Below are 12,040 nucleotides of genomic sequence, written 5' to 3' on the forward strand. Positions count from 1 at the left end.
ACATTTGCGCTTTCTCTTTCGTCATGCAGACAGACGCATGCACACACACAAACGCACAATCACTCACACACACGCACACAAAACACACACACACGCACACAGACGCACGAGCACACACAAACAGACACACAGACACACACACACACACACACAAACACACGCACACGCATGCAAACGCACACGCACACGCACACACATGCATGAAGTAGACTGATCCATTCATCGGTCTTCAGTGAACCATAAAAGTGAAATGTGTGAAGTGCACCGTAATTTGTACCCAGCGTTTTTTTATCAGCACATTTCCAGGCCCCAAGGGAACGCGGGTTAGAAAGTGAGCGATGAGAGAGGGCTTTCGCTATGCGTGACTAACACTTGGCGGCAAAATATATTGAGTCAACAGTATGTTTTATTAAACATGCAGCATGAAAGCAGAATGGGCAAAAGGTTACCAGGTTTGCACATAGCATGAGAGCAAATAGACGGCCCACAGGACCCATTGGATGAGTCCCACATTCACACAGTCTTAAGCTCATCTTTGATGTGTGGAGGCAACAGAGACACACAGCACACACACCAGTGTATAAAAGAGCCTTTTATTTCTAATCAACACAGATACATGTGGACAGAATCATGGAGTTTTGTGTTATGACGGATGTTTGGGGCGGTGGAGGGTCAATACATGACAGAGGAAGGGGGGGGGGGGTGGGGGGGTCTATATTATCAGAGCCTGGTAGCAAACTATACCCATACATGTGATTTATCATGGACAACAAAAGCTGGAACAACACAACGGCAGCGCACAAACGCACAACATCACAACTCGTACAAACTCTCAAAAAGTGTACTTTTTTTTTTTTTGACACACAAAGGACACATACATTGTATGTGTTAAATAAGTTTTTGCTAGTCAGGACATAAGAAGCTAAACTACATCATTCACAGATTCAGCAGTCTGTTTAAATACCTTATCTCTACAAAGTGAATTTACATTATTTTTTAAAGTACAAAGTGCAAATACTATGGTCTCCGTATTGCCGATGGGCAAGGGCAGAATCTCCAAGGGCGTAGCGCGAGCGGGGGGGGGGGGAGGGGGGGGCGGGGGCGGTCTCAGCCCTGCTTCTTTGAGGGGTTCTGGAAGGAGAAGGAACACTTGATAAGTGACACTGGGAGGGCAGCTCCTCCGTTAGCAACATTAGCGTTAGCTAGCGACTGGCTAATCTCGGATCTGGCCCTTCCACTGTGTTATAAAGGAGGCCACACAAAACTGCACAGGGCGGACGTATGATGGATAGTTTGGGTTAGACCCTACTATATTGATGCTAGTTAGCATAGCTCACAGTATGGCGTGGAGTCGTCTTGCTCATGGCATGGGGTGGACGAAAACACCACAACACATAGAACACAACACACAGAAAGCACCACAACACACAGAACTGTCACTGCAATACACTAACAGGGAGGACGCTTCAGGGCCCTGATTATATCCGTGTTCACAGTGTGGTTATGAGTGGTACAGTCTGCTGGGGGCAGTGTGGTTATGAGTGGTACAGTCCGCTGGGGGACAGTGTGGTTATGAGTGGTACAGTCTGCTGGGGGACAGTGTGGTTATGAGTGGTACAGTCTGCTGGGGGACAGTGTGGTTATGAGTGGTACAGTCTGCTGGGGGACAGTGTGGTTATGAGTGGTACAGTCTGCTGGGGGACAGTGTGGTTATGAGTGGTACAGTCTGCTGGGGGACAGTGTGGTTATGAGTGGTACAGTCTGCTGGGGGACAGTGTGGTTATGAGTGGTACAGTCTGCTGGGGGACAGTGTGGTTATGAGTGGTACAGTCTGCTGGGGGACAGTGTGGTTATGAGTGGTACAGTCTGCTGGGGGATAGTATGGGGTACTCACCAGTTTACTGGATGGAACGCTGTCTCCTGTCTTCGCCCCTGTGGAAGAAAGAGACGAGACTCAGTGACCACAACCACGTCATCACGGTGCCTCTGAGATCGGCCCAAACTCTTGGCCAAAGGCTTGATTATTAAACAATGGCTTAAAGGGGTAGTTCAGGGTTTTGGACATCGGGTCTCATTTCCAAGTGAGCCAGTGTGTTATTTATCATTGGAGACCGTTTTCAACACTTTTCATTCAGTCCTTCTAGTTGCAGAAATCGCTGGTGCTAGGCTAGTGCAACTCGAGGGGAACTGCTAGCCTGCCAATAAAAACAGTTTTACCCACTCCAAAGTACACCCGATGCAAACCAATTATAATGCCTGACTATCGATGTGAATGTCTGTGTTGATAGAATAATATTAGAAATAAAACTATCCTTGTATCGCAATGATCACATTACATTTTGGGGGACTACTTTCTTAGCAGCGGCGGAATTTCACTTTGCTCCGGTGTAGCAACCAATTCACTACAGCAGAAGGTAAACAGAGAAGCGCACTCCAGGTAATATCAGTCCGCCACTGCTGTAGCTTGCTTCCAATTACAGGGATTATAAACTAAATGCAATGCAATGCAAGGGTAAGTTTATTTCTATCAACACAGACATTTACATCGATAGTCGGGCATTATAATTGGTTTGCCTCGGGAGTGGGTAAAACAGTTTTTATTGGCAGGCTAGCAGTTCCCCTCGACTTGCGCTAGCCTAGCACCAGCGATTTCTGCAACTAGAAGGACTGAATGAAAAGTGTTGAAAAAAGTGTTGAAAAGTGTCTCCAATGATAAATAACACACTGGCTCACTTGGAAATGAGACCCGATGTCCAAAATCCTGAACTACCCCTTTAAGTGTGTGTGTGTGTGTGTGTGTGTGTGTGTGTGTGTGCGTGTGTGCGGGTGTACTTGTGTGTGTCGGTGAGTGTGTGTGTGTGTGCTTGTGTATGTCTGTGTCTGTCTGTCTCTATGTGTGTGTGTGTGTGTGTGTGTGTGTGTGTGTGTGTGTGTGTGTGTGTGTGTGTGTGTGTGTGTGTGTGTGTGTCACCCACCCTCCTCCTTGGTGACGCCCAGGCAGCCCATCAGCTCCTGCAGGGACAGCGCCTTGTCGTTGCTGATGTCGCAGTACTCCACAAACTTCTTCACGCACTTCTTGGGCTTGGACTTCTTGCGCAGGAACCTCTTGAAGGGCTTGATCTCCTTCTTGCCGATGTCCCCGCTGGAGTTCTTGTCCAGTTGGCTGAAGTACCAGTGGACCACGCGCTCCTCCAGGGTGTGGCTGGGGTCGGGCTCCGCCATCCTGCCCGGCGGGAGGGGTGTGACGGACAGTCAGAGGAGGAGCTCACCACCAGCGCATCGCTCCTCATCCAACCGTCTGTCCATTCCTTCATTCATCCATCTGTTCTTCCGTCGATCCATTCATCCGTTCATCCGTCCGTCCACCCGTGCGTCCGTTCATCCGCTCATCCGTTCGTCCTGCATGCATCCCTCCGTCCATCTGTTCATCCAGTCATCCATCAATTCATCCATCCATCCCGTCCCTCTAACCATCCGTCCATTCATCCATCTGTTCATCTGTTCATCCATCTTTCCATTCACCCATACATCCGTTCATCCATCTATGCATCTCTGGGTCCACCCGTGTTAGGACGTAGAAGGGGGCGGGGCTCCATACCTGCCGGCGGAGGCGGGGTCTGTGACGGCGTGGACCATGTCTGTCGACAGCGCGTCAAGAACACTCGTCAGGAACTCTGTCTTCTTGGCCCCCGGGCAGCCTGCAGCAGAGCAGAGAGTCACATGTCACTGATATGGAGACGGATATATGTGTCATCGCCCCCCCAGAGAGACAGAGGAGAGAAACCCCCATCCTCCAGCCAACCAGAGGCAGCCCACCAGAGGCAGCCCACCAGAGGCAGCCCACCAGAGGCAGCCGACCGGAGGCAGCCCACCAGAGGCAGCTGACCAGAGGCAGCTGACCAGAGGCAGCCAACCAGAAGCAGCGAGCCAGAGGCAGCTGACCAGAGGCAGCCAACCAGAGGCAGCCGACCAGAGGCAGCCCACCAGAGGCAGCCCACCAGAGGCAGCTGACCAGAGGCAGCCAACCAGAAGCAGCCAGCCAGAGGCAGCCGACCAGAGGCAGTCAACCAGAAGCAGCCAGCCAGAGGCAGCCAGCCAGAGGCAGCCGACCAGAGGCAGCCGACCAGAGGCAGCCAGCCAGAGGCAGCCAACCAGAGGCAGCCAGCCAGAGGCAGCTGACCAGAGGCAGCGAGCGGTGCTGTCGCAGCGGAGGGTGGGTGGCCTCGTAAACGCCAGGGGAGGAGTTTCACATAACAAGAGGTGTCGTTTTAACATGACTGGGGGGAAGGGGATAAAACCAGACGAGACGAGTCGCTGAGTGTCCTTCCCTCCCATCCTTCCCTCCCGTCCTTCCCTCCCGTCCTTCCCTCCCGTCCATAAAGGTGCAGGCCTCCTCCTACCTGAAGACCTGCCAATCACCAGGAGAATGCTCACAGAGTGAGGACTTTATATTCAGACAGGCAGAACCTCTCAGTCCACTGAATTATTATGAATTATTGTTCAGGTCTCTGTCCTTCATTCATGTTCACAAATTCAAATAGGAGAAAAGGTTGGATCCCACCCACTGAAAGTCAGTAAAAAGTTAGCAATGTTGCTCACTTTTTCTTGACTTTTATTGACTTATTTGATTGACTTTGACCATTTGTCAGTTTGTTGTTAATTTTCTGTTGACTGACTGAAGGGGAAGAATAAAGTATCTATTAAATCAAAACTAATCTCTAACTGAAATATATCATCATAAATCAATAAAATGCTGAAGTGCATCAGATGCTTTTCAAACAGCATTCTTCAGTTCTTGAGCACGATTGAAGGTTGACCGTATGAGACTTAATAACGGAGCGATGAGACTTCAAAATGATTTTGAACTAGTCTTAAGATAAGGGGCACTTCCTCTTATCTTATCCACCCTTATCGACGGTCCCCATCCCGGGCCGTAAACCAATCAACACAATCAACATCAAGCCGCTGACTAAAGAAGATAAACTACCCGGTCGCATGCATGCTATAAGCGCCGAACCCCCCACTTATGTCATATGTGTACATGCGGAACAGCTCAAGTGGAGCGCTCCTAATGATAGTGATCGTGTGTCAGGCCATATAGTTTTAAGAGAGCTGGGCATGTTGTGGAAGGCAACGAAGACCATTCCATTCCTGTCCCAGCTCTGTTGTGTTCTCACACTCACACTCTCCTCTACCGCCTCACCCCTCACCCCTCACCCCCACCCGCCCAGCCCCCGACTCAGCAACCACCGCCTGGGGTGGAGAAATTCTCTGGGCTACGCTGCTGCTCTGTTTTTACAACCCAGGCCTGCAGGGCCAGTTTCTCCTCCAGGCAGATGCAGATAATAGCATGGCTGGCCCCGACCCCTAACAGGTGGCGACCAGCGCTGGTGTAAACAGGTAGCAGCCAGCAGCGTCTGCTCCACCTTCTGCCCCACCCTCCCCGGCATCGCCGCGTCAGGACCTGACGGAGCGCCGAGACAGGGGTCAGCACACTCACACCGCCTAAGTGTTACTTAGTGGATGTCTCTCTAACCGTTTGGCTGAGGAGCATTTCAGTTTATACGGGGCCTGTTCTGTTCCAGAACCAATAAAAGATCTGACCCACCTGTTCAAGGCTACAATCAGGCCTCGGGGGCCCCCTCCGCTCAGGTATATGAGTCTAGACACCTCCACCATCGGCCGCCCATGTGTTGGGCTTTTTCTTATTTATCGACAGACTGGAAAGCAATCCGAATGACGCAGGGAACGGTGTTCCGTCTTTAATGACCAGTAAATGTCCACTTTATGATCCTGGAGGAAAGTTAAAGTGCGTCCAGAACTCACACAGGCTAGAAGGCATCTGGAAAAGCTGGGAATTCAAATGGATGATTATTGTTATTATTATGATCGCTAATGTCATTATTAAGCCATCATGGACCGATCTGTCTGGCTGAGCCTTGGCAGAGGACGTTGGTTCTCCTTGGTTTTGCGGAGGTGGGATGGATCCACTGTCTGCTGAGGGGCGGGACCAAGCACTCCTGCTGTCATTCAGGGGAAATTGAGTCTAGCCTTTTTCCGTTCAGTGCTGTGTAATTCCTTAATGATGATAATTATGGAGCGCTTGACTTTGACAGATGGGCTACAGATTGAGAGAGCAGGTAGAGCACTGTGCACTGTGTACTGTGCACTGTGTGTGTAGAATATCGCTATATCCACAAGTGACATTATTAACACGTTATGGGATCATATCATGGTGATGTTATTTAGCATGGTTGTTGAGAGGTTAAACACGTGTGTGTGTGTGTGTGTGTGTGTGTGTGTGTGTGTGTGTGTGTGTGTGTGTGTGTGTGTGTGTGTGTGTGTGTGTGTGTGTGTGAAGGTGTGCATACTGGCAGAGGTGTATAAAGTACTTGAAAAAAATAACTAAGTAAAAGTATAAGTACCATAACTGAAAATGACTTTGGTAAAAGTTAATGTCTCCTGAAGGAAAATTACATGAGTAAAAGTCTTAAAGTATGTACTCAAGTATCAAAAGTATCTTGTGAAAAAATATACTCAAGTATCAAAAGTAAAAGTACAAGTATTTTATAGTACGCATGAAAAGAAGCAAAACAACCCAAAATGATTCTCCCCTTGTTTTTTATTTAACTTTTTCAGGTGAATGAAATGTGGTATAGAACTTTTGTTTCTTTTCTTCCAAAAGTATCCCATTACAATTACATTAAAATCTAATCTAGCCAGAGTGGTTAGGATACTAATCCACATGTTTACTATCAGTCACATTTTCACCACTGCAGATAAAACATGGTTAACCAATTGCCCCCATCCCGATGTAGCTGAACATGGTTTGAAACTCGCTGTGCGTCTTCTGTGTCTTCTGTGTCGACAATGCTGCTCATCTCTGCCGCCCCGCGCATTTACCTTAAACTTTGCGAGAGTACCGTACGTGGTTCTTGTTGTACGTCCTGTCGGACCCGCGCATTTCAGATAATTCTTTGATTATTTTAATTTGGAACGAGTAACGAGGTGGCAAATGTCAAAGTATCGAAGTAAAAGTATATTTTTTAACTTTTAAATGTAGTGAAGTAAAAGTAAAAGTCCTGATTAAAAAAAACGACTTTGTAAAGTACAAATCCTCAAAAAAAATACTTAAGTAGTGTAACAAAGTACATCTACTTTGATACTATACACCTCTGCATACTGGTGTGTTCAAATATGTGTGTGTGTGTGTGTGTGTGTGTGTGTGTGTGTGTGTGTGTGTGTGTGTGTGTGTGTGCGGCTGAGTGTGTGTGTGTGTGTGTGTGTGTGTGTGCGGCTGAGTGTGTGTGTGTGTGTGTGTATGTGTGTGAGTGTGTGTGTGTGTGTGTGTGTGTGCGGCTGAGTGTGTGTGTGTGTGTGTGTGTCTGCGTTTGTGTGCTTGCATGCATGCATGTGTTTGTGCGTATGTGTGTGTGTGTCTACATCAAGTGTGAGTCTATGGAGCCGCACGGAGCAAGTTATCCTGTCGACACTCATTGCCGTGGCGACCAGCGCCTGCTTCTATATGCTTCCCCTGTGTGATCCGTCTCTCAGGTGTAGACTCACCCCCCTCCCCCCCTCAACCCATTTCAGTGCTAGTGGCTCCCACCTTGCCTCTCGCCCCATAAACCTTTCACCACCGGCGTGGCAGCAGGTACTGCGACACTGTGACGTGCACGCAACACATCATTTACTGGTTTCACTCTTCTGCACACTAGCTTGAGTTAATAGGCTAATGGGACCAAACTAAATGCTGGATTAGTTTGACACACTTGGAAGATCCCTCTCTCTCCCTCTGCCTCTAAACAGGGATCTGTGTATTTCAGAGTCTCGGACTGCAGGTGTGTGTTTGTTTTCCTTGGATCAGTGTGTCAGGGGTGAGGGAGTGTGTTTTTCACAGTCTCTGACCGCTAGGGGTTGGACTGTGGTGTGGCTCTCTCTCTGCTGGGGTTGCTCTGGCCGTTTCCTCTCATACTGGTTCTGCTGGTTCTACTGGTGTTACTGGTGCTGCTGGTTCTGCTGGTGTTGCTGGTGCTACCGGGGCTGCTGGCAGCTCTTTAGCCCCCGCTAGAGACCAGCGCTCTGGGCAGCTGCTCAGGAGCTCAGTCCACACCTGGTCTCCCAGGTGTGGTCGGCCGCAGCTCCGGCCGAGCCTTCTGGTCAGGGTTCTGCTGAACCTGCCCTGGTTCCCCCAGCACCTGCGGGCCCCAAGCCCAGGCCCCAGGGCCCCTGGCCAGGGCCGGCCTTACGTCAACAGGGGCTTCGATGGGTACGAACACTGGGCCCCACTGTTCGCTGGCGGCTGGGGCATTAACATGTTTACCGAAACCGCAAAAACGAAAACGCAAAAAGAAAAAAAGCTGTACAACTGAAATACCGTCTGAGTGCCTTTCACCAGGAATCCTGGGTTATTTTATAGACAGCACCTTTAAAAAAAAACAAAAAAACACATTAACGCTCGCCTCCGAGTGTACGTACATGTGCTGTACTGTACGAGCGAGAGGAGAACGCCCGTCGTCATGCAGCTGAACGCGTGCCAAAAGGTTTTCTTTCCCCAAAGCAGCAGCCCTGATCAGCAGATTAGGAAGGTGGTTTTGTTGTTGTGCCTCATTGTTCTCTAAAGTTTCCCAGCTCGAGGCCCGGGTCAGAGGGGTGGCACGCGGCGGCACCAACACCCTGCCACATTTTGAAAGCCGACAATATCTGCATCCCGCAAAGTTCACCTTGCTCATCTGTTCATGGCCTTCACCTTGCTTGGACCTCACGATCCAACTCTTATTAAGCCCGATTGCGTGTGTGTTTGTGTGTGTGCATGCGTTCATACTTCACATCACGCACTCATCATGCACTCACACACACACACACACATTAGTGTGTGTGTGTGTGTGTGTGTGTGTGTGTGTGTGTGCTTAGAAAGAAATCTGTTTCCAATCTGTTGATTAAAAAAAATGAAATATAATCAATGGCAAATGACATTAAGGGCCCTCAGTTGAATGATGGAAGGAACTCAATCCAACACACATTGTTCTGACCGGATTGGCTCGCCGCTATAACTTATTTGTGTAATTTAATCCAATGTTCTGTTCCCTACTGAATGGAAACAAGTTAACAGCAGAAAAGTAGAAAAAAAAAAACTACAAACAACCACTGAACAGTCTGTGCAGTCTAAATCCACCTCACCACAGTCTTTCTTCTTCTACTCTTCTTTAAACGTGCAGCTCTGACCACAAAAGTGAATGCTATTATTTGTCGGACTGTGTGTGTTTGTGTGTGATCATTCAAGTGTGCATTTGACGGTGTGTGTGTGTGTGTGTGTTTAAGTTCACATCCTTCTTTGTAACATGTCATCCAATGTCTCCTCCCCCACCCCTATCTCCCCCTGTCCTCCCACCTCTCCCCCCACTGACCTGACCCCCGTTAACTGCTGCTTCCCACTGCTTCACCAGTACAACAGTCCACCCACCCAGTCACATCCAGCCCAAACGCCGTCACATCGGTCACACCTCTCGAAAGGCAGCAACATTTCTTGAAATTAAGAAATCTTTTCAGAGGAGAACCGAGACGCACACGACCGACCAAACCCACCTGTGTTCAAGTCCCCCTCCCCCCAAACGCCGGGTCTTATCTGGGCTGCGGCCAACCAATCTCTGGGCTGTCGCTGGTCCATCTCCCCCGGCTTTATCTCCCTCCATCGCTCTCCCCTGCTCTCGCTGCCCTGCTGTTCCTGCTCCGCACTCCGTCGGACCCTCTGCTATCTTCAGCAGGGGTTCACCCCCACCCTCCTCCACCACCACCCAGCACCACCCATCAGTCCTGGGCCTGATCTGTGTCTGGCCTCAGCTCCTCCTCCTCCTCCTCCTCTGGGAACCTTCAAGAAGGCTGACATGGGCTTTCACTCTCTCATCTGATGCTGGGCACCATCATGTCAACAAAATGTGACCATGTGAATGGATGAGTGTGAACGCATGGCCTCAGACATGCGTTCACACACACATGCGTGTGCAAACATTCATGCAAAAACACACGCCCATGAAAACAGGCCCACACACACATCGTCCAAACGTCACAAAACCTCAAAATCACACAGCGACGCACAAAACAACACACGCTCACACAGACACATACAGTACATCCACACACACACACACACACACACACACACACACACACACACACATGACATCAGGCCCACATACACATGGTCAAAGCATCACACCCAGTAACAAAATCACACCTACGCACAAAATAACACACGCACGATCACGCACACACACACACACACACCCACAACACAAAGCTACACTTTGATCAAACCGCCCCCTGTAGCCCACAGCAGTGGCAGGGTTCCCTCAGCTAGAGGAACGGGATTCTCTACACAGAGAGAAAGAGAGCGAGAGAGCGAGAAAGCAAGAGCGAAAGAGAGAGACGTTTCTCCCCTCAGCGTACCTTGCAGATGCCGGCTCCTGTAGTGGTCCTTGGGTTTGGTGGGGTGGGCTCTGGCGTTTCCATCACACTTTGGCTGCTCGTATCTGGCGGTGGGGGAGGGGGGGGGAGCGGGCGAAACACTTAATTAGCATGAAGTAATTCATTCACACACTCTGCCCTTGTTGGAAACACCCCACCCCATTAAACACAAAGAAGGCCCGTAAAAAGAAACACACTGGGAAATAAAGGACGAAGAACTGGTGTTTCTAATTTCCTCTGCCCACGGTTAAAATCTTCAAGGACAAAATGTAATTTTGCTGCAGCACACGAGGAAAGAGAGAGAGAGAGCGAGAGCGAGAGAGAGAGAGAGAGAGAAAGAGAGAGAGAGCAGAACAAGGCCAGAGGAAAGCAGTGAGGAATAGGGCTACCGCTGGGAGGCGGGACAGGAAGCGGGAAGCAAGGCAAGAAAGGGAGCCGGCCAATAGCAAGAGAGCGAGGGAGACAGTCAAGTGAAGGGCTGATGGTGGTGATGGTGGTGGTGATGGTGGTGGTGGTGGTGGTCGTGGTGGGTGGAGGTTTGGGGGCGGGGTTAGAATCGTAGAGAGAGAGAGAGAGAGAGAGAGAGAGAGAGAGAGAGAGAGAGAGGAGGCATGCAAGAGGGCGTGGGACACAGCCCCCCCCCCCACCCACCCACCCACCCAGCAGATGACTAGATCTGGACCCAAGATGAGAGAGACAGAGAGGGAGAGAGAGAGAGAGCGAGAGAGACGGAGAGAGACAGAGAGGGAGAGAGAGAGAGAGCGAGAGAGACGGAGAGAGACAGAGAGGGAGAGAGAGAGAGAGCGAGAGAGACGGAGAGAGACAGAGAGGGAGAGAGAGAGAGACGGAGAGAGAGAGAGAGAGAGAGAGAGAGACGGAGAGAGACACAGAGAGAGAGAGAAAGAGATGGAGAGAGAGAGAGACAGAGAGAGAGAGAGAGAGACGGAGAGAGAGAGAGAGACGGAGAGAGACAGAGAGAGACAGAGAGAGAGAGACAGAGAGAGACAGAGAGAGAGACAGAGAGAGAGAGAGAGACGGAGAGAGAGAGAGAGAGAGATGGGCATCAAGGGGTGAGAGATGTCTCCACACTTGTGTACTGATGCATTTGTTTGGCAGCAAGCAGTGTGCTGAACTGTCACTCAGTGAAAGCGTAGCCCGACACGCACACACAAGTGCCCCCCCCCCCCCACCCCCTCTCCCCGGCCTCCCGCAGCCCCTCACCCCGACCGCCACCACCACCACCAGCAGCACCGCCTCCCGCACGCACACAGACACACACACACGCAGCACAACACTGACCCCCGCTGAGATCAGATCCACCACGCGCGCCGGCGCACCAGACCCGTGGTAAGCGTCTGATTAACGCACCTTAAATTGGTGAGAAACTCAAATCAAACATTTTGTTTGGACCGTTTGTCGAACTCAAAACACAACATAACACACACAGCAACATGTCTCGGACCTATGGTGGGGGGTGAAGCCTCTGGAAACACACTCTGCTCATGGGCTGACTTCGGTCAGGAGCGAGCTGGGCTCCGTGCCGCGTGTGTCTGTTTCTGTGTGTGTGTGTGTGTGT

General features: G+C 50.3%; 1 protein-coding gene across 1 annotated transcript in view; it reads right to left on the bottom strand.

Annotated features, from left to right (window-relative positions):
* Nucleotides 1-576: 576 nt before the first annotated feature.
* smoc2 (SPARC related modular calcium binding 2) overlaps nt 577-12,040 on the bottom strand; it is a gene marked incomplete at its 5' end in the record, with an annotated part of 12,558 nt that continues 1,094 nt past the window's right edge. The window contains 5 exons of the mRNA XM_084470155.1: nt 577-1,131; nt 1,895-1,932; nt 2,976-3,223; nt 3,599-3,698; nt 10,447-10,529. Coding sequence (XP_084326281.1) covers nt 1,108-1,131; nt 1,895-1,932; nt 2,976-3,223; nt 3,599-3,698; nt 10,447-10,529 — 493 coding nt within the window. The 3' untranslated portion in view covers nt 577-1,107. The remainder of the gene's footprint in view (nt 1,132-1,894; nt 1,933-2,975; nt 3,224-3,598; nt 3,699-10,446; nt 10,530-12,040) is intronic.

Source organism: Micromesistius poutassou, assembly GCF_964030765.1.
Source record: "Micromesistius poutassou genome assembly, chromosome: 7".
NCBI lineage: Eukaryota > Metazoa > Chordata > Actinopteri > Gadiformes > Gadidae > Micromesistius > Micromesistius poutassou.